The sequence below is a fragment of the Danio rerio genome, chromosome 4 (assembly GCF_052040795.2).
Source record: "Danio rerio strain M-AB ecotype USA chromosome 4, GRCz13ab, whole genome shotgun sequence".
In the NCBI taxonomy this organism is placed as follows: domain Eukaryota; kingdom Metazoa; phylum Chordata; class Actinopteri; order Cypriniformes; family Danionidae; genus Danio; species Danio rerio.
The window spans coordinates 16,429,070-16,452,392 of NC_141024.2; the positions used below are offsets into that span (position 1 = coordinate 16,429,070).

Below are 23,323 nucleotides of genomic sequence, written 5' to 3' on the forward strand. Positions count from 1 at the left end.
AAAATTATTGTTAGTATTTGATTAGTATTATTATTAGTATTTGAACAGCTTGATGTATCCTTGTTATAATAAAAGCATAATTTTTCTGTAAAAAAAATCTCATTGACCGCAAACATTTGAATAGCAGTGTGCAGTAAGTATTACAGTACATTCATTTATATATTAAGTCATGTGGGGTTTGACGTCTTAATTTCACATTCACTTTAATATGGGGGGAAAAGCATGCTATCAAACATGATGTATCCAGGTCTGTAGCATAGCGTGTAAATTATGGCACAATTACCAAATTTGCCTGAACTATTCTTTAGAGTATTATCATCATGCATGACACCCTGAGAGGAATAAAACTCTCAGGCCTAACATCATTGTGCTCATACTCCGGTTCCTTAAGCTTAAACAATTCTCTTTTATTGAAATAATAGCTGTCTCCATCTGAGTGCTATTCATTCCTTTAAAGCGGCGCTGGGCTCAGCCATATCTGACAGGATAAATGTGCTGGATTATACAGGCGATTTCCAGAGACGATTCGCCGATTACATTGACTCTGCTAACAGAAAAAGATCAAAATGATTATTCTGAACGCGCGTGTGTGTCTATGCATATGTATGACGATACCGATCTCTCTCACTTCTTGTGTTTTACAGATAAAAGGGAGAGAGCGAAGCAGCTAAATAAAGCAGGGAACAAGCCCGTCTCAGGACATCAGTCCAAAGAAGAGGATCTGCTGGCAGAGAGATAAGAGGAGGGAGGACAGGGAACCACAGAAAAGAGAGAGAGAATGGGATATTGCGGCATATGGATCTTCCTCTTGTTCCTGTCTCTCTGCTATCAAAGCAGCACTGCAGAGGCTGAAGGTAGACTGCTGAATCATGCTTTATCTACATGCCATAGGGGCTCCTCAGTCCCCGCTGAACTGCCAATATCCCGCCCTACAGTCAATCACCCTCTGAGAAGGTTGCAGGCATGAGTCAAAATCAACACTACTTCTAAATCTGGGCAAAATTTGGTTGTGCAGTTGGAATTAAGTTACCCTCAGTATATCAAAGAGGAGTTATTTTTAAAATGCTAAAATATAAAGTTATGCTGATTATTGTCAGACAAAGATCCTTAATTATTGCACTGTAAAAACATCTTACTGCTTGAAATTTAGTTGAATCAAATGACAATTTCTAGTCTAGTTCTAGTGTTTTTACAGTGTAGTTATGTCTAAATTATTCCTGGTAGATGAATGCGTTAAAAATATTTTTTTTTTGCTGCTTGCGCAAACTGCTTTTTTTAAATAAGCTGAAAACAATTCTTGAGATTTTTTTTTTTTTTTTTTGGGGACAACTTAATTGGTTTATGTTCAATCCATTTAAATCGGTTAAGCTTGTGTAAGGGCCCCTATCATACACCCCGCAATAAGGCACAAGATGTATTTGGCATAATTTGTTGCTATTTTCAGACCAACGCAACCCTGTTTGGGCAGGGGAGTCGCGGTAGAAAGTGAAAGTGAACACCAGATGGGGGAGGAGGGCGGTTGAAGAGGGGGAAAGGTAAAATGAGGTGCTGGATCAGATTTCCGAGGTGCCTGATCAGAATCCGGCGTGTACCGGCACAAATTAAGCCCTGGTTGTGTGCTCTAAATGCATACACATTGCTTAACACACACAGGATGTACAGAAATACATTAATGTCTTTATAAATAAAAAAATAAAAAATGTAAATATTATAAAAATAATTATTATTACTGCATAAATAAAAAATAAAACACTGCCTCTATGCCGAGGGGCTTTTTTTCAGTTTATTCATGACAATTGGTATTATTTTTTATTTGCATATTTACATTTTTTTTTATAAAAACATGTTATGATTTGTCTACCTGTCGGGTTTTAAAGACGCATGCATCACCATATGGGGCACAAGAACAGGACGTGTGTTTGGATAATACTCAGTTTTTTCATTTATTTGTTTCCTGGAAATTAAAACTGAATTTAGAAATAGTTTTCAAACTAATCATTGCGCTAAACAAGCTAAATTAAATATGCAGGCTAATGGATGTCTTCAGTGGAGTGCGTACAACACTGTTTCCTTATCGATGAAAGTAAAGGACTAAAGTAAAGAATAAAAGTAAAGAGAAAGTAAAGAGGCCAAATGGAGGAGGCTCGTTCTTTATCCTCGCGCTGCAGATAGGCGGTTTAACTGTTTCCTCGCTAGTGAAGCGTTCAGTTTTTCCACTTACAAATCCGCAATGTAAATAGCAAATGCACTATGGAGTGACACAACTGACACCTAAAGGGAATGGGAGATGAAAGTCTGATTGGTTTAATGCACATTATGCTCAAAACACACCTATAGCTCATTAAGAGTATATGCAAAAACCTGTTAGACCATGTGGGCGTAAAGCATATTTTTCTGTCCTTAAAATAGCAAAAGTTAATTCAGACATGCCATTAATACTTTTGCACCATACGCTTTAGACTTTCTGCCTAGATCATTAAAATAGAGCCATTAGTGTTGGATCAACTTGACTAAATTGTGTGGAGCCCTGCAGTTTTTACAGTGTGGTTACTTTGTAGTTGGTCACTTTTGTCAGATTAAATTATATTTCTTTAATAATTCATGTTAATTCATAGTTATTTTTAATTTAAAAAGTTAGTTAGATAAGTCAATATGGTACTGTATGGTAATCTTTAAATAATCAAACAGTTTGCAGTTACAGTTAGATAGTATTTGTTTCAGTTCAGTTGTAATTAGTTGATTAATTTCTTGTAAGTAAAGATAAATTATTTAAACTAAATGTTATTAGTTTATATATTCATTTTATTTTATTTTATTTTTGAATAATTAATCAGTTACGCTACAGACATGTTCTTCAATAAAAGTATATATTATATTTGATATATATTATTTGATCTTATTTAGCTGGAAAAATATTAGAAATTTTAAGATTTTAAAGTCATTTATGTCAGTTCAAATAGAGTTATTTAATAAAAAAATCTAACAAAAGATGCTCAGGGGTAGCTTAAATAATGTGTCTGTGCTCTTTGGGTGTGGGATTCATCAGAATAATAATTTTTTAAATAATTTTTCCACATTTTTCGAGTGCCTTGGAGTATTTTTTTAATAGTTATTTAATAGTTGGTTGAATAATTAATTAAATTTTTTTTTTAGTTATCCAATTCTGTTAGAATCTCCCACATAGCTCACTTTGTACTTTTTCTGACCTGAAATTCCTGACCTGGCAAAATCTATATGGCTTTCTTACGTGGAGCGACTGTCTTCTGTACTAGAGTATTTGAGAAAATCCACCTCTAATGCTGTCCATGTTTGTCAGCTGTTGTCTGTTTGCACACCTGAAGACTCGATACAGGTGGAGCTGAAGTGAACATTGAGTTCTTCCATATGTGTCCTTCTGAATCAGCAACTTCTGCTGCAGGACATCTGCATCCCTCCTGCAGAGCCAGCCTTTAAGATAAATCACTGCACCCTCTCTGATTCCCTCTCTGCAAAAAAGCGTGTATGTGTGTGTTTCACCTTGAGCTGTGTGTGTATGAGGCGAGAATGTGAAACATATTGAATTCATGCAGGATGGTTTTAGAGGAGTCTGTCAGGACCAATTACTGACTGAGGCACTAATGCCCTGAAACACTGTAATTTTCCACACCTCTTCAAAACGGCTGTTTGCAGTGACAGACACTTGACTATGAAATGGAAAGAATGTACTTTGTGAGGTCACGTCCTTGTGCTCTTTCAGCATCGCACTAACTTCTGTTAGGTGTAAAAGCTTGAGCATCTAACCATATAGTAATAAACTCGCATGCCTGTAAATACACAGTCAGGCAGTCACTTTTCATTGCTTTCAGGGCCCTGTTTTCATCGTAATGACCTGCCAGTCTGCTTTTAGATTAAGTGAATGTTTGCTTATTTCTTCGCCGATTTTATGGGTCGGCAGTGAATGGAGCTCTTTAAGTTGTATCGTGTTAAACTACATCATCTTCACAGGCTGATGATTTTAATCTTGCGGCAGATGATTTCAGTTTAATCCTATTCACACGCAAGTGCGCGCTCCGCAAGCCGCAGCTGAGATGCGACTAGAAAGGAAAACTGGAGATTATCCGGTTGTTGTAGTGATAAAGGCTCTGTCATGATATTAGAGGTATTAATGTTAATAAGCATGTTTACATGATCACCGCTTTAATAATCGATTGTCCTAATAATAATAATGACACATAACAAGTTTTGAAAGATTTATCTAATGCTTTTGTAATATGTAGCTCTTTGTCAAAGCCAAAAACTGACAATGTGGGAAAATTATTTATAATATGGTTTAACTTTTAAAATCTCCAGACATGCTAAAGCATTTTAAGAATTTTAGCCTCACATTAATTTTTTGTGTGCCTTCCCAGCAGGCACCGTTAAAAAAAATGCTAATTGATTTGATGTCAGTTGTGACTACCTTGATTTTTAAATTAGGTTAGGTTTGGTTAGGTTACTTTATTTATAGCTGAAGGTACATTTGGAGTCCCCTATTCATAACAGTGCCAAACAAAAAAACTCACATATTAACAACAACATATGTACGAGAAGACATCAAACATAAAAACATTCATAAAGAATAATAAACCCAAGTAGCAAAGATTTCAGGCCAAGATTTGGCATAAAGCTGGCACAGCAGGCATTCATCCGGCACTGGCATATGGCATGTGGGCCAAACATGGCCCGTGTTTGGCACCGTCTTTAAGGTAACACAAAATACTTGGGCCAGAAATCAAATGTAGTATTTGGCCCAGATGCTAATAATGGATTTGTGGGCCATGTAAGTTTGGCCTAACCTGACCCACAGTTAAAATACATTTTTATTATTTCTGAATGAAGGAAAAAAAAATCCACCTATCAGGTCGCTTCGAGAAAAAGAATTCCCATAGCCCACCTAAAGGGCAATGTTTCAAGGGTTCATCAATTTCATTGCAGTCGTGACACATGACCAACATATTTCGCCCAGTTTAGGCCCAGATATGGGTTAGTAACTTGACTGGGACTTGGCCTAGATATGGTCTATGTTTTTAGTTCTTGTCTGGAAGCCAGACTTGGTGTAGTCCTGTACTGTAATTCACCGCAGCATGTTGGCCAAGCAAAAGCTGGTTGTGTGGGCCAGAGATATTTTGCTACAGTATGTGGGAAGTTATAGTAGCTAATACCCTGAACTTTTCTTTTGTAAAGCTGCATTGAAACAATAGATATTGTGAAAAGCGCTATGAACTTGAATTGAATGGTGTAGTCGAGAGGAGAGGAGAGGAGAGGGAATCCTGTTTTTTGTAGTTTGTGGACAAGAGTTTCAGAAGGGGGTAAGGTTGTTGGAATTGAGGACTCTAACAGCTTGTGGAAAGAAGCTGTTGAGTAGTCTAGCCGAGTAGGCTCTAATACTCTGAAACAACCTTCCTCAAGACAAGAACTGGAAGAGACAGCGGAAGGTATAAGTGGAGTCTTTTATAATACTGGAAACTTTACTGGAGCTTCATGAAAGGTCAAACTCCTGAATGAAGGGGAGACTGGCACCAATGATCCTCTCAGCTGTCTTCACTGTCCACTTAAAAGTCTTGCAAGCAGCAGCACTGCAGTTCACGTAAAGCATGGGTCTCAAACAGGATTCCTCGAGTGCAGCAGATCTGCACTGTTTTCCACCAACTCTAATTAAACACAGCTGATACAAATAATCGAGGTGTTCAAGACTACTAGAGACTATTAAGCAGGTGTGAGTTGGAGGTGGTTGGAACTAAAATCTTCAGAGCTGTGGCCCTGCAGAGTTTGAGACCACTGCTGTAAAGGGTGTAGTGAAGGTCTCAGATAGAGGACAGCTGCCGAATTCAGATTTTTCCAGTCCGTCTGTCTTCATCTCTCCCACTGGTTGAATGCCTCTGGTCCGTCAGAGCGAGTATCCTCACTGGACCGTTAAAGTTTGCAGTTAAACTTTTTTTCCTCTCCTAGCATGCTAAAATAAATCACCAAAGTGTGCAGGGTTTCCGTTTTACCAACTTTTCCCAAAATGCAACTGAAGGTTTTATGCTAGATGATCAATAGGTGTTTAATGCATGTACTTTTGTTTCCAGAGCTCTTTTGTGTTCTGATGTTATTATAGCATCTGTCTTACGCTTGTTGGGAAGGTAGAAAAAAAATGAGCATTTCAAAGCTTTCTTCTTAGAAGCGTTGGGATGCACTTGTCTGTTTGGGTTTTATTGTATTTCAGGTGTGGGTGTGTGAAACTATCTTCTCTGATCTCTGGCTGTAAGTTGTCTGCTGTTATTAGGTCTAATCTAGTGCCGATAAGCTCCTGCCTTCAGCAGCTTGTCTTTGGAGAGTGATTTCAGAGGACATCTGCAGTCCACTTAGTAGTGCCGGTGTAATCACCTCACAACCAGTGCCATGTTCAGAGTGAACCAAGACAACAAACAAGTGGGTTTGGTTTAGGGAGTACGGTGCTGGAGATAAAGCTCAGAAAGCATCCTGAGTTTGTAGGTCATATGAAACACAAGCATTGTTTGGCCGGATTTTACTTTTATTCTGTCAGGTCTTATTTTTACACTCTGAAGCTGATGTTTGTGTTCAGTGTAGTTTTTAACGTGTAGGTTATTCTGCTTGGATGTAAGAGTTGTGGTTTTATCTGAGTTCACACTGCCATCTAATGGTGGCTGCACACATTGTAGCTGGATGAGAACAAGAAGGCCTTGTTGCCCAAACATTTACATATCAGCCCCGTAGCCAGCCTGGTTAAAGGGGTAGTTTTTTTATTAAAAAGGAGACCTTTTTGCAGTTATTTACTTCAATTTTTATTTAATTATGAGGTTTAAATACTGCATTTAGTGGTATTTTAAGCACTTTTTTTAGCTGGATTAGCTTGTCGCAGGGTCATCATAGCCACACTTTTTGAAGTACCAAAAACTTTCCTAAAGATTTAGAATATAAAAAAAAAAAATTACATATATCATTAGGAAAAAAAAGGAATATGCTTAAGTTTTAAATTAAAAACTGTAGCCTATTGTATCATTTATTAGGCAAATAAACTAAGCACATTCATCTTTCCTCAATCAGAATTTGGCCAATAATTTTTTTGGCCAGGAATATTGAACAATTAAATAATAATAATAATAATAATAATAATAATAATAATGTAGAGCATGATGATTTTTCTGGTCTCTCTTGTAAAAAGGTACATTTGAAAATATATAGATAAAAACAAAAGCCAAATTAGTATTAAAATTAATTTCCTTAAATAACTGACAGCTTAAAATAACTGAGAGCGCATTACCTAATTCTTGTACCATAATTTAAATGACCAACCTAGATTATAGATGTTTTCAATCTGCCAAAAAAAATTGCATTGTGCATTATTTGACATTTATGCAGCCTTGAGCTGGAGGGGGTCTGGTTTGGGGATCACAGGATCTCATCTCTGTTATTCGCAGACGATGTTGTTCTGTTGGCTTCATTGAGCATGGACCTTCAGCATGCTCTTGAGTGGTTTGCTGCCGAGTGTGATGCAGCTGGAATGAGAATCAGCACCTCCAAGTCCGAGGCCATGGTGCTCCACCGGAAGAAGGTGGTTTGCCAACTCCAAGTTGGAGGAAAGTCCTTACCCCAGGTTGAGTATCTTGGGATTTTGTTCACGAGTAAGGGAAGGATGGAACATGAGATTGACAGGTGGATTGGTGCAGCGGCAGCAGTAATGCGGTTGATGTACCGGTCCAATGTGATAAAGAAGGAGCTGAGCCGAAAGGCGATTTACATGTCAATCTACGTTCCTACTCTCACCTATGGTCATAAGCTTTGGGTCATGATCGAAAAGACAAGATTTCAGGTACTAGAGGCTGAAATTAGTTTCCTTCGCAGGGTGGTAGGGTGCACCATTTTATAGACAGGGTGAGGAGCTCTATCACCCGGGAGGAGCTTGGTGTAAAGCCGCTGCTCATCCACATCGAGAGCAGTCAGCTGAGGTGGCTCGGGCATCTGTTTCAGATGCCTCCTGGACGCCTACCTAGGGAGGTGTTCCAGGCATGTCTCACTGAGAGGAGACCCCAGGTAAGAGTCAGAACTTGCAGGAGGGACTATGTCTCTTACTGGCCTGGGAATGCCTCAGGATCCCCCCAGAGGAGCTGGAGGAAGTGTCTAGGGAAAGAGAGGTATGGGGTTCTCTCCTTAGACTGCTGCCCTCGCAGCCTGGCCCCAGGAAAAGTGGTTGAAAATTAATGAGTTACCTGACCACACTATCTGCAGTCAGTTCTAAATAAATATATTCTCTGCAAATTTTTTTTAAATAATAATAAATAAATAAATAAATAAATAAATAAATAAATAAATAAATAAATAAATAAATAAATAAATAGATAAAATAAGGGAGCACTGCAAGGTAAAAGCACTTATGTAGGCTAAATGTTAACACTCATCTAAAATGATTTTCTTTGGTTAATTGTACCACAATAGATATATTATTATTAACTTCGATAAATTCAATAAAAACTGTAAAAATGTATGGCTTATTAATATTTGTTGTATTGATTAAAGGGAATGTTCACACAAAAATTTTAATTCTGACATCACATACCCTTGTTTCAAACCTGTTTTTTTTTTTTTTTTTGGACAAAAAAATTTGTTATTTTAAAGAATGTTGGAAACCTGTAACCACTGACATCCACAGTAAGAAAAAGAAATGCTATGAAAGCCAATGGGTAGAGGTTTCCATCAGAAAATCTCTTCTTTTGTATTAAACAGACCAAAAAAAAAAAAAAAAAAAGTTTGGAACAAGTGAAGTAAATGACCTTAGAATTGTCATTTTTGGCTGAACCTTCCTTTTAATATTAACAAATTGGACATTTTTGCAATGTGCTACTAGTTTTCATATAATTTAATCAAGTTTTAATTCCCCAGGATGCTTTAATTTACCATAATCTCCAAACAAAACCAAAATAAAAACAACAGACATGAATCAAAGCATGTTCATCAATAAAAAAAGAACTGATTGATGATGTTGTTAATTGTATTATAAACAGTGAGCTGTTAATGATTTTCTATCTGAAGATCTGATCTTTCATCCATTTTATAAATTAATTTCACCGTCAATCAGGTTTTGTACTCCAAAAGTTCTCATTATTAACCATTTTAACAGTTACAACGTTATCAGTCATAATAATATGATATATTTTTCAAATAAATAAATCTCAGTAAGTCAGTAAGTCTCTCTTGTTCTTTTTCAGTATGCCGTACAGCCATGCCTGCTGATATAGTGTTTCTGGTGGATGACTCCTGGTCAGTCGGACCGACCAGTTTCCAGCAAATCAAAGAGTTCATAGCGGACATCATCCGAGCCTTCCAGGGAAATGTGTTCGGACAGGAAGGCATTCGCTTTGGGGTGACCGTCTATTCAGACTTGCCCAGGTCAGTGTCCACAGTCGTTTAGCATTTCTAGCAGAACATTTATGAATATGCGAGACCTTGCTTTATATACTCAACCTTGTATCTTAGTAAGCACAAATAAACTGCTTGAGCACTGCATATGCATCTGCTGGTGTCCTTGTTCAGGATGCGTATCGCTCTGACGGATTATTCCACTCTGGATGAGGTGCTGCGGGCCGTGGAGGACGTGCCGTATGAGGGGGGCAGCAGCCGCACTGGCCTGGCATTGGAGTTCCTGGAGGAGTCTGTGTTCAGTCCTTCTATCATCAGAGAAAGCGCCCCAAAGGTGGGAAGCTTTAATCACTATCCCTTCAAAACCTCAACATTCACATCTGTTAGAAAAACAGTGCATTCATAGGTGGCAGAGTAGCTATATCTAAAGCGGGTAACACTTTTAAATAATGGTCCATTAGTTACTATATTTACTAACTTGAACAAACATTCATTATGATATTTATTTATCTTTGTTAAGCTTAGTTAATGTAATTTCAATTAAGCAATGTTCATGTTAACTCACTTGTGCATTACCAAGCACAACTTTAGATTGTAATAATGCATTAGTAAATGTTGAACTATGATTAATAAATGACCATTTATTTTTAATTAATGTTATTAAATACATTTATTAACATTAACGAATGGATTATTATTCTAAAGTCACCTTAAAGCATTATACACAAGTCAACTAAAGCCCTGGGAAAATCTCAAACACATATTTTATGTGATATTGCGTGATTACTTCACATTCTTTTAAGGCAGAAATGCATCTTAACTCACTGTTAAAGGCGGGACAATCAATTTGAATGTGAAACTGCTGTATGACATGACAGTCAAAGCAATTGAGAAGATGTGTAATGTACATATGGATCATGGATAAAAGATCATGGAGAGGGTGGGCACTCTTAACCTTTAAATTATTTTGCAATCAATTGAACCTTCATTTTAGGTTCCAAACATGCATTGGATGTTATTGAAAATGCATAAATAATTTTGTTAAGGTCAGTTTATTATACAATTTGGATAATGGCTTGTACAAAGACCTAATGAATAAATCATTCAGTCAGTCAGTCAGTCAGTGACTGACCGACCATGTTGACAATGGAATTGAGGAACCAAATGCAGGTTTATTCTAGACCAGTGGTTCTCAAACTGTGGTACATGTACCACTAGTGGTACGCAGGCTTCCTTCTAGTGGTACGCGGAGGAATGAAATATGTCATGTACATGCTACACACATTTCAAAATGTATCAAAAATTATGTTTATAATATGTCATATATGACATATAACCTATATTTCTGATGTAATCTGCCACGTTTTTTAAATGTGCAGAGTTGTAGCTGCTTTACTGGGCCTACTGCGCTACTGTATTTCTATACTGCTCATTTTGGTGGTACTTGGAGAGACAATATTTTTCTGAGGTGGTACTTAATGAAAAACGTTTGAGAACCACTGTTCTAGACAAACAATGGCCAGAGCAGGGGCAAATGGTTACATGCAGGGAAATCCAGAGCGTAGTCCAGGCGAATGATCAGTTTCGGCGGCCAGCAACGCAAACAGCCAAAGCAAGGCAAGGGAAACACGTCGTTAAGTTCACCAAACAGTTGACAAGACTCATCCCAGATGTGTGTGAGTGCTATTTATATAGTCCTTGAATCAGTTCATGAATAGCATCAGCTGTGTGTTTGCAATCAGTGGAAAACAGGAACCAGTGTGTGTGAGAGGTGCATTGTGGGAGTTGCAGTTCTTTAGTGTGGTGTGTGTGTGTGTGTAGTCCTCCAGCGATCCGCAAGAATTTGATTGCTGAAGATTGTGAGAATCAATGAAACAAAAAAAGTGCTTCATGTCTCAGCAACTCAGCAACATTTATTATAATTATTATTTACTAACAACACAGGCACAAAATACGTTAAGACATGCTTCTTGGTTGTAAACAATGGCCCAGATACTCATGAAATAAACCAGTTAAAATAACTTCATTTCTGGGTGTAAAAGCGTTTAAAACTTATTAACAAAGAAAAAAAATTACACAAAAAGACCTGTTTATAAAATGAAAAGGTTAAAATATTGTTAAACGCTCGTCGTGAATCCCAATGAAAACTTTGTAACTTAAATCCTCACCATTAAAAAAAAAGTTTTTAATTGGCATTTACAGATCCATTACGAAATTTGTACATTAATGGAAACTTCACATTCCACAAAATGTTTTTATAGTGGATAAAGGTTGTTTAGATTGTTAAAATGTAACCCTTACTAAGACTAAAACGTGTTCATTGTAGCAATCGACTGAACTGTTCTTTGGGTACTTCGGTTTATCTAATGACATTACTGTGAAAACTTTTTTTTAAATAGAAATAGAAATGAACTTTTCTGTTTAATTGTCCTTTATTATTTTGGCACACTCTCCAAAAAAATTCCATTCTAATCTCTGCATGCCTAAAACTCCAGCAAAGTATTAAAAATGCTACTTTCGCAAATGAAACATTCTGTCACATATTGATAGAGCAAGCTTATCATTTTCTGGGAGAGAGCTGCACCTGCAGTCTGTCATTGATTCTGTCAGGACATCTCGTCCTGCGCTGCAGTACACACTCTCTGCTCCGCAGTGTCCCACCCATCCTAATTTAGGGCTTGATTAGGATTCCAAAGCGCACACAGCTGCCGGTCCTGCCGCCGAGCACCTGGTGTGGAGAAAAGAGCTGGCGTTTATAATGAACTGCAGAGATTTCACCTTTTATTAAAACTCTGGTCACATACATGCACAGTAATGGCACATTAGTGTACGGTGCATAAAGATGAATCCAGCCGCAGCTCCACCAGTGCTGCTGAACTTTAGCTGACCCACGAGATGCTTCTTTTTCTGGTTCCTCATTTGTGAGTGTAAGCGACTCTGCAGGTTTGGATCTGCTGCGGTTGGAGAATTATGTATGCAATGAGATGATAATTCATGCTGCGTGCTTTCAAGGGCATCAGTATCAGCATGATACTTTTAATGGCAGATTGAGTCCTTTAGTGAAGACTCACTCTTTTGGGGGGATTTCATGGAAGCTGACACGAAAAAAGTCCAAGGCATATTTCACAGCAATATCAAAAGAAAGTGATTCAAATTACAATCTGCATGAAGAAAGTTCAGTCTATTGTGTGTATATGTATGTTGTTTTGTGACTTTTTCCATGTCAGTGTAGCGTATTTTTCCCAGAATGTCAGTTTAAAGTTTTTCCCTGTTACTGTAAAATAAAATAATCACACATATTTAGTTGAATGTGCTATATTTTTGAACAATGTTCATAATCTGTAGACTTACAAAAGTCTAATCTCACCTATACATGTTTTAGGTACAAGAAATAATACCTTGACCTCTAGTTGATCATTTGGTATCAGAAAAAGCCAATATAAAAGGCAAATGCCTCTAGATTACGCTTTACAAAATAAAATATGATCAAGCCTTGATTTTTAATTATTTAATTAGGACAGTAAGGTCTGACTTAGCTTAGACAAAAGTATTGTACAGTATAGAATATAAAGTCATGGTGCAGTGGAAAAAGTATTAATATTGTGTATGACTTCCATGAGCTTGGACGACTGCATCCATACATCTCTGCAATGACTCAAATAACTTATTAATACAGTCATCTAGAATGGAAAAGAAAGCATTCTTGCAGGACTTCCAGAGTTCATTAAGATCCTTTGGATTAATTTTCAATGCCTCCTCCTTCATCTTACCTCAGACATGCTCAATAATGTTCATGTCTGGTGACTGGGCTGGCCAATCCCGGAGCACCTTGACCTTTTTTGCTTTAAGAAACTTTGACATGGAGGCTGCAGTCTGAGAAGGAGCGCTGTCTTGCTGAAGAATTTGCCCTCTCCTGTGGTTTGTAATGTAAAGGGCAACACAAATGTCTTGATACCTCAGGCTGTTAATGTTGCCATTCCACTCTCCATATCTCTCGTATGCCCCCATACTGAAAGTAACCCCAAACCATGATTTTAACTTTACCAAACTTGACTGATTTCTGTTAGAATCTTGGGTCCATGCAAGATCCAATAGGTCTTCTGCAGTATGTGATGATCAGGATGCAGTTCAACAGATGGTTCATCAGAAAAATCTTCCTTCTGCCACTTTTCCAAATGATCAACTAGAAATCAAGTTATTATTTCTTGCTCTTATACTTGGGATCAATGACAAGACTTTTGTCAGGTAGTATATTATAATTTAAATGAAAAAATCTACAAAAACAAACAGCATTTAAAGTTATCAGTAGGTAAACATTACAGTAATGAAAATTATAATATTTTTTAGACAAGTAAATGATATAGAAACATTAAAGAATAGTAAAAGTATATGATGACACAACAGTAATAAAAACTGTGGTATAAAAATCTGCACTTTTAGAACCTTTTTAAAAAAATATATATTATACTGTATGTAAAAGTTCTGTCGTACTTGTACATGTTAAATACATACTAACCTTAGACAATGCAAATAAATAAATAACAATTATATTTTTCATTTTTTTCAGCCTTAGTCTTTTTGGGTTAAGCACAGGACCGTTACTTTATTTTGTGCATCTTTGAATTTAGCAAGATGTGTATTTTTTATTAGCATGTAGCGTGTCTAAGGGAAAACTACAACTATGACCCAGTTTAAATATATATATTTAAAATAAACTACAGCCGACTGCACTGTATTTTACTCTATTAGAAAAAAAAATTGGGCAATAAAATGTCCAATTTATATTTCACACCAAAAATGAAATGCCATTTTATAAATTGTTATTTTAGGAATGATTAATATTTCGCACTGTAAAAAAAGTCCATGACAAAAAGTCATGACAGCAAATATTTATATATGCTGGGTTATATAATATATATATAATATTTTTGTCAGTTTGATTAGAAAAGTTCATTTTATTCAACTCTAAAATTTGAAACAGCAATTTTTTTACAGTGTGGCATTTTTATTACGACTAGGTAAAATATTTGAGTTTCATTGTTAATCTATATAAATTGTGCTGTCTCTTTTTGTCTTCAGATTGCTGTCCTGATCACTAATGGCCAATCTGATGATCAAGTGGACGATCCAGCCAAAGCTGTAGCAGACAGTGGGATTTCACTGTTTGCAGTTGGTGAGTTTCAGCACTATTATCAGTGGTGTTGTAGTTTGAACAGGCGTGACGCATATGTGTCTCAAAGCGACTATAGTGCAGCAATTTACGGTTAATGTTAACACTGGCACTTGTGCCAAGGCATAAAACATGCATATGTATTTGTGTGTGTCAGCCTTGTTTCCTTGACTTTCTTACGCTCTTTCTGTTTTGACGCCCAGAGTGCTGAAATAATTATGGCTCATTACCCGGTGGCCAACTAATTGCTGTAATTTTTCATCAGGCTCATTCCTCCTTGCCCCCTTCAACACACACACTCACATAAAACACACACACACACCGACACCATGTCCTGCCTTTCTAATCAGTTTTTCCTGAGAGATGTGAATAAATCAGCCCGTTTGACACATCTATGAGACACATGTACAGCAGGGCAACATGCCGCGACATTCTCCCATCATCACTCAACACCCGATACACCCTCAGATAATACTGGAGAACAGTCTGAGATACATAAGGGTCACTCATTCACACACACAAACACACACTGTTAAGCTAATAATGTGTGTTTTAGGTCTATATGAGCATTTTAAACAGTGAATCTATGGTATAGTGGTAATTGAATAGTTGTGCTGCTCATGTGGGAGATTTAGGTTTGAGCTTGGCCTGCAACCTGCCGTAATTTCTTAATACTGTATGTGATCAATTATGAATAAGTTCTGCATGGAAGTCACTAAATGTGCCTTACCTCCATGACAATTTTAGATGATAAACCTGTGGCATAGTGGTAAATTAATAGCTATGGTGCTCATATGAGAGAAGAAGATTTGAGTTTGGCCTGCAACAGGCTCTAATTTCATAACATGTGACCATTTCTGTATAGAAGCCATTAAATGCATCTGTTAGATTTGATGACAAATTTGGATGATACACCTGCGGTATAGTGGTAATTAAATAGCTATAGTGCTCATATGAGAGAAGAAGGTTTGAGTTTGACCTGCAACAGGCTCTAATTTCATAACATGTGGGCATTTCTGTATAGAAGTCATTAAATGCACCTGTTTGATTTCATGACAAATTTGGATTATAAAACTGAGGCAAAGTGGTAATTCAATAGCTATGGTGCTCATATGAGAGAAGAAGGTTTGAGTTTGACCTGCAACATGCCCTAATTTTAGAATATGTGAGCAGTTCTGTTTAGAATATATTAAATGTGCCTTACATGCCTTCATGGCCAATTTGGATGTGAACCTGTGGTATGGTGGTAATAAAGTGGCTATGGTGATCATATGAGAGAAGAAGGTTTGAGTTTGATCTGCAACATGCCCTAATTTTAGAATATGTGAGCAGTTCTGTTTAGAATATATTAAATGTGCCTTACATGCCTTCATGGCCAATTTGGATGTGAACCTGTGGTATGGTGGTAATTTAGATAGATGTGGTGCTCTTGTGGGAAATGACAGTTTGAGTTTGGTCTGCAACCTCCTCTAATTTCATAATATGTGAGCAATTATGAAGCATTTCTGTATAGAAGCCATTAAATGCGCCCATTTGATTTTGTGACAATTTTGGATGGGAAACCTGTGGCATAGTGGTAATAAAGTGGCTATGGTGATCATATGGGAGAAGAAGGTTTGAGTTTGGCCTGCAACATGTCCTACTTTCATAATATGTAAGCAGTCATATAGCAGTTCTGTAGAGAAGCCATTTTTTTGTGCTTTGCTTGCCTTTGTGATAATTTTGGTAGGATGAATCTGCGGCATAGTAGTAATTGAATAACTGATGTGCTCATGTGAGAAATGGAGGTTTGCGTTTGGCCTGCAACATGTCCTACTTTCACAATATGTGAGCAATCATGTAGCAGTTCTGTAGAGAAGCCATTCAATGTGCCTTACTTACTTCATGACAATTTTGATAAGATGAATATACAACATAGTAGTAATTGAATAGCTGTGGTACTCATGTGAAAGATGGAGGTTTGAGCTTGGCCTGCAACTTGTCCTAATTTCATAATATGTGAGCAATCATAATAACCGTTCTGTAAAGAAGCCATTAAATGTGCCTTACTTACCTTCATGACAATTTTAGTAATATGAATCTGCAGTATAGTAGAAATTGAATAGCTGTGGTGCTCATGTGAGAGATGGAGGTTTGAGTTTGGCCTGCAACATATTCTCATTTTATAATATAACAAAATATGGTACAGTTCTGCATAGACATTCTTAAATGTGACTTACAGCTCTTCTTGACCATTGGATCATGATCCTATGGCATAGTGGTAATTGAATATTATGAAAATGATTAAATTATGTAGCTTACTTGGTCATTTTCCGCTGTTATTTCAGGGGTGAGGAATGCCGATCAGTCTGAGCTGAAGAAGATCGTCACAGAGCCTCATGAGGAACATCTGATGCTCAGTCCAGACTTCTCCTTCCTGGAGCATCTGCTGCCCAAACTCTCTCGCCGCATCTGCTTCACTGCTTCGGAACCACCTCGACCTGTTAAACAAAAGCCGCCAGGTAAATCCTCCATGAGTTCTGTCAATGAAACATAAAGCTTATATATTTTTAAGTGTTTGATGCGTTAATTGGATTGTTAAACTCGGATCTCAATTGGTTAGATGCTGGTTGTTTAAAAGTAAACAAATGAAAATGTGCACATTGTTTACTGTGCCTCAAGTTCTTCCAAACATTAATAGGTTTCTTTATTCTGTTGGACACTAAAAAGATGTTTTGAAGAAAGCTGTAAACTGGTGATTATTGACAGTAAGAACCATAGAAGTCAATGGAAAATACCATAGAAGTCAATGGTTTGAGGTGTCTAACTTTCTTCAAAACTATTTTGTGTTCATGAGAGCTATGAAAGTCAACCCGGTTTGGAACAAGTGAATATGAGTAAATAATGAGAGAATTTTTAGTTTTGGGTAAACCATTCCTTTTTAAAAATGCCTCACAGGAAAAAAGTAAGAATTACTGTAAATGAATAGGTTATATTCATTAAACCCTGCTGAAAAATCCAGCTTAAACCAGCCTAGGCTGGTTGGCTGGTTTTAGCTGGTCGACCAGGCTGGTTTTAGAGGGGTTTTGGCCACTTCCAGGCTGATTTCCAGCCATTTCCTGCCTGGTCTTAGCTGGTCAGGCTGGGAAATAACCAGCTAAAACCAGCTTGAGCAGCCTAGCCAAGTTGGGAGTCCAGCCAAAACCAGCTATATCCAGCTTAAACCAGGCTGGTCAAGCTGGTTTTAGCTGGATTTTGCTGATCATTTTCCAGCCTGGCCAGCTAAGACCAGGCTGGAAATGGCTGGAAACCAGCCTGGAAGTCGCCAAAACCCCTCTAAAACCAGCCTGGTCGACCAGCTAAAACCAGCCAACCAGCCTAGGCTGGTTTAAGCTGGATTTTTCAGCATGGAAATGAACTCTTATATTGATGTTTATTTCTACATACATGTGAAGAAATGATCAACAGCATATAAAGTGTAATTGTGTTTTATGCAGTATGTACATTAGAATTGATCAGGCCCTTTAGTGTAAAGAGTATATTCTGAAACTGAAAAGAAGAATTTATTTATATAGCACTTTAGGTATTACAGATGAGTTACGCAGCTTTGCACAAATGTCAATGTTGTTAAATTGCCCTGCAAAATACCCTACATTCATAATATGTAAGCATTTCTATATAGAAGCCATTAAATGTGCCTGCTGGATTTCATAATTCATTATTCATAAATTTTTTGATTGATAATCCTGTGGCATAGTGGTAATTTAATAGCTATAGTGCCCATATGAGAAAAGAAGGTTTGAGTTTGACCTGCAACGTGCCCTAATTTCATGACATGCCAGCATTTATGTATAGAGGCCATTAAATGCACCTATTTGATTTCATGACAAATTTGGATGATAAACCTGGGGCATAGTGGTAAAACTCATGAATTATGAAAAATTCAACTGCTGTATAAAGCAGCTCTACGGAATTCTCTTAAATATTAGAATGCAACTTTTGGTTGTTATGATGTTTGCATTAATAAATGCTTCAGTTTACATTTTTCATTGTTAATAATACACACTGCAAAAACTATTTGAAGAGTTCAGATGCAAAAATCTCTAAGTGACATCTGAAATGTTCTTCTAAAATTATGTTTTGATTCAGTAATTTCACTTTTATGGCAAAGAATGGGTTATTTTCATTGATTTAAACATGAAATAACTCAACATAAACATAAGAGGCAGAGAAAAAAGCTCATTGACGGAGAAAATTCTAAATGGCACTCGGAGGTCTTTGCATCTGAGCTCTTTATTTATTCAGGTTCCATGTTTAGTGATTCATGAGTATTTTCTTTTTATTTACAGTTGTGAATTGCATCATGGGACCTTGATCTCTGCTCTGTCGGCTTTTGATGTTGAAAATTCAAATCTACATTATAACAAAGTGACTTTTATTGACATTTGAATATATTTGCAATAATATAATGTATAATACGTAATATATAGAGAACTAGGTCTGTAAAATAACAGAAAATGTACTGTCATTTATTTTATTTTTTTTAAATAAGGTTTATAACAACAACCCAGACGGTATATCACTTTCAGCTATTAAAAATGTTAATAAAGTCACTTTTTCTAACTTTTCATGGTTAGAAGCTGTTGGGAGAAAGATCAAGGTGTCTTAATGCAATTCAAAAGCATAAATAAATGTGAGGAAAAAAAAACATGAATCGCAAAATACTGTTAATTTACAAAAAATAAATATTATAGTGCAATCATCTCAAAAGCTAATTATATCACATTCATCCTCATACATCTGTTGTTCTCTCTTCTTAACAGTGGTGGAAAGGATAATCGGGCCTAAAGATCTGCAAGTGAGTGAGCTGAGCTACAGCTCTCTACAGCTGACCTGGAGTCAGGCCACAGGAGACGTTACCGGCTACAGGCTGCTCATCACCCCTGTGTCTCCAAAGGGCCATCTGCTTCCTGCACAGCAGACGCAGGTGAGACAGCTCACCTAAACATATGCACACCGCAGGCAGCAGCGCACAGCAGATGGAGCAATGCACATGGACACGTTTGCGCCGGTGTTGACTATACATTTGCATTCTTATTTTTTCAGATTGATCTAAAGGGAGATATCAGTAGTACTCCAGTAACCGGGTTGAATCCGAAGACTGAATATTCTCTCAGTGTGTACGCCATCTATCCTGGACGCATTGGAGAGTCTGCTACTGTTGCCACAGTAACCAGTGGGTGTCAGATTGTATATAGCAAAAATGTTTCTAAACGTACATGCATGCTACTGTATATCCACAGTCTTTTTCTGGTCAGAGCAGGCGCAATTAATGTCACTTAAATATGTCAGGACTTCTGGTCTCATTTATTTCCATTGATATTTTTAGCCAAGTATTATGTTGCAAACTGGTATTCTTTTTAGCACATTTTTAAATTTTTATGTATATATTGTTATAAACATACTAGTTTGTAGTGCAAGTAGTTTACTGTTTACTGTTTTTGTTATTCATAGTCATCAAAAAAAGTAAAGTCTAAAAAAAAAAAAATCTAAATTCTGTCACCGTTTGTTTATAGATATCTAAACAGATGTCTTGGCTAAAACAATGTGCTGTCAATGAAAGTTAGACATCTACCAATAGTACAAAAATACTGTAGTACTGTAATCATCAAATAGACTTCACATTCAGTTGAAGTTAGAATTATTAGCCCCTCTGAATTATTTGGCCCCCGTTTATTTTTTTCCCCAATTTCTGTTAAACGGAGAGAAGATTTTTTTCAACACATTTCTAAACATAATAGTTTTAATAACTCATCTATAATAACTGATTTGTTTTATCTTTGCCATGATGACAGTAAATAATATTTGACTAGATGTTTTTCAAGACACTTCTATACAGCTTAAAGTGACATTTTAAGGCTTAACTAGGTTACTTAGGTTAACTAGGCTGGTTGGGGTAATTAGTTATTGTATAGCGATGGTTTGTTCTGTAGACTATCAAAAAAATAAATAGCTAAAAGGGGCTAATAATTTTGTCCTTAAAATGGTGTTTAAAAAATTAATAACTGCTTTTATTCTAGCCGAAATAAAACTAATAAGACTTTCTCTAGAAGAAAAAATATTATCAAATATACTGTGAAAATGTCATTGCTCTGTTAAACATCATTTGGAAAATATTAAAATTAAAAATAAAAACTCTTGTTAGACTATTGTTAGATGTGCACAATATGTTGACGACCATATTGATATCGGCTGATAATTGCACATTTTAATGTTATTATTATCAGTTCTCATTAACAAAATTAGACTGTTTTCTATAAGCTAAAGAGTCCTATAGTGACGTGAAAAAAAATAAATAAATAATGAATGTGTTTGTGTTTGTGTGCATGCTATACTATAAACTATACTACACTCAGCAGACACTTTATTAGGTATATCTGTCCAACTGCTTGTTAACGCAAATTTCTAATCAGCCAATCACATGGCAGCAACTCAATGCATTTAGGCATGTAGACATGATCAAGACGATCAAACTGAGCATCAGGATGGTGAAGAAAGGTGATTTAAGTGACTTAAACGTGAACGTGAACGTGGCTTGGTTGTTTGTGCTAAACGGGCTGGTCTAAGTATTTCAGAAACTGCTGATCTACTGGGATTTTCGCGCACAACCATTTCTAGAGTTTACAGAGATTGGTCTGAAAAAGAGAAATATCCAGTGAGTGGCAGTTGGGTGGGCACAAATGCCTTGTTGATGCCAGAGGTCAGAGGAGAATGACCAGACTGGTTCCAGCTGATAGAATGGCAACAGTAACTCAAATACCCATTTGTTACAACCAAGGTATGCAGAAGAGCATCTCTGAATGACGAATCTGCAGCAACTGCGGGATGCTATCATGTCAATATGGACCAAAATCTCTGAGGAGTATATGCAGTACCTTGTTGAATCTACGCCACGAAGGATAAAGCCAGTTCTGAAGGCAAAAAAGGGTCCAACCCGGTACTAGTAAAGTGTACCTAATAAAGTGCCCGTTTGTGTATTTGTACTATATAATACTATACATAGACATACATATCGCATGCAAACGTGAAAGCTTTCATTATTTATTTTATTTTAATTTAAAAAAAAAATTTGCACTTGTCACTTTAGGGCAGGGATGTCAGTCAATTTCTGGAGGGCCGCAGCCCTGCACAGTTTAGTTCCAACCCTGTAGGTTTCAAACAAGCCTGAAGGACTCAATTAGTTTGATCAGGTGTGTATAATTAGGGTAAGAACTAAACTGAGCAGGGCTGCGGCCCTCCAGGAATTGAGTTTGACATCCCTGCCTTAGGGGTTTCGTAATAAAATGATGTATTATTGCTACTGGTTGACTTCTATTAGAGGTCTATTAAACCAAAAATATATATTGCTGGGTACTCAGACCAATTCACCTGGCACCAATAATGACATGTTCACTTAAAACAACCCTTTCTAATGCTCTTTTTATACTTCAGCAGATCTTCTTGCCCATGTCTTCAAGCCTAAATGGATTAAGCTTGTCATATGATTGGCTGATTGGATATTTGCATGTAAACAGTTGAGCAGGTGTACCTAGTAAATTGGCTAGTGAGTGTTTGCTTGGCAGGAATCTGTGTTTTTTTTTTTTTTTTGCACACAATATGCAGTAATCCAGTATGCATTTGTGCCTTTTCTCTTCAGCTGCTCTGCCAGCCGTTGCCAACTTCCGTGTGATTGAAGAAGGACTTTTCTCTTTGCGCCTGGGATGGACGCCTGCACTTGGAAAAGTGGATGGATATAAAATTTATGTTCCAAGAAGTGAGAAACTAACATCGATATTACGAGGCGGTATATGTGATATGCTATAGATAGATGTTCTTCTACAGTATATCTTCTCCTCCTCAGCCGACAGACCCGGACTCATATATGAGCAGATGTTGTCAGGCGACACTTCCTCTCATGTGATCGACACTTTAGAAGAGGATAAAGAGTACACCGTCAACATCTACTCCATCTACCCGGAAGGCCACAGTGAGCCTGTATCTATCACTGGGAAAACTTGTGAGGGCCCATTTTAAATTATTTTCCCTCCTTTCTGCTTTTTCTTTTTCATTCTTTTCATTTCCTTCCATAATAATAGCTACACTGTTCCTTGTTGATGGTATCGCAAATTTCATTTACACTAGCAGAAATCATGTGAAGAATATTGTTGTTACAGCAGCAAAAATAACAAATAATATCAACAATAATAATAATAATAATAATAATTATTATAATAATAATAATAATAATAATAATAATAATAATAATAATAATAATAATAACATTAATAATGATAACAATAATGAGTATGTTAATAGTAATATTAATAATAATAATAATTATTATTGTTATTATTAATATTATAGCAATATTAATAATAATAGCAACAACAACAGTAATAATAATAATAATAATAATAATAACAATATCAACAGCAACAACAACAACAATAATAATTATACTTTAGTGCAATGAATAAATATATACTTCATGTTTGTTTAATGGTATTTATAATTTAATAACTTATTTTTATTTAAAAATATATATTTAATACTTTGCGTTTATATTTTGTTTAATAAAATAATAATAATTGATGATTATTTATTAATATTGATCATGTTGTTGATTTATTAATAATTAAAAATAATACTTAGAATACATTGAAAATACTACTAATACTAATACTTAAATAAATAAATAAATAAATAAATAAATAAATAAATAAATAAATAAATTTTATAATAGCTTGGCTTGAATAT

At 36.3% G+C, this 23,323-nt stretch overlaps 1 protein-coding gene across 6 annotated transcripts in view; it reads left to right on the forward strand.

The window, feature by feature from the left end:
* Positions 1–23,323, forward strand: part of col7a1l (collagen type VII alpha 1-like) — a 79,694-nt gene that overhangs the window by 10,758 nt on the left and 45,613 nt on the right. For all 6 annotated transcript variants that reach the window (XR_015482994.1, XR_015482995.1, XM_087248139.1 and 3 more), the window contains exons 2-10: positions 645–854; positions 9,228–9,408; positions 9,553–9,712; positions 14,458–14,551; positions 16,876–17,049; positions 19,351–19,514; positions 19,634–19,763; positions 22,224–22,340; positions 22,428–22,583. Coding sequence is in view for 4 of the 6 variants with exons in the window: in XM_087248139.1 (XP_087104265.1) it covers positions 779–854; positions 9,228–9,408; positions 9,553–9,712; positions 14,458–14,551; positions 16,876–17,049; positions 19,351–19,514; positions 19,634–19,763; positions 22,224–22,340; positions 22,428–22,583 (1,252 nt within the window). In the remaining 2 variants the exon portion in view is untranslated. The remainder of the gene's footprint in view (positions 1–644; positions 855–9,227; positions 9,409–9,552; positions 9,713–14,457; positions 14,552–16,875; positions 17,050–19,350; positions 19,515–19,633; positions 19,764–22,223; positions 22,341–22,427; positions 22,584–23,323) is intronic.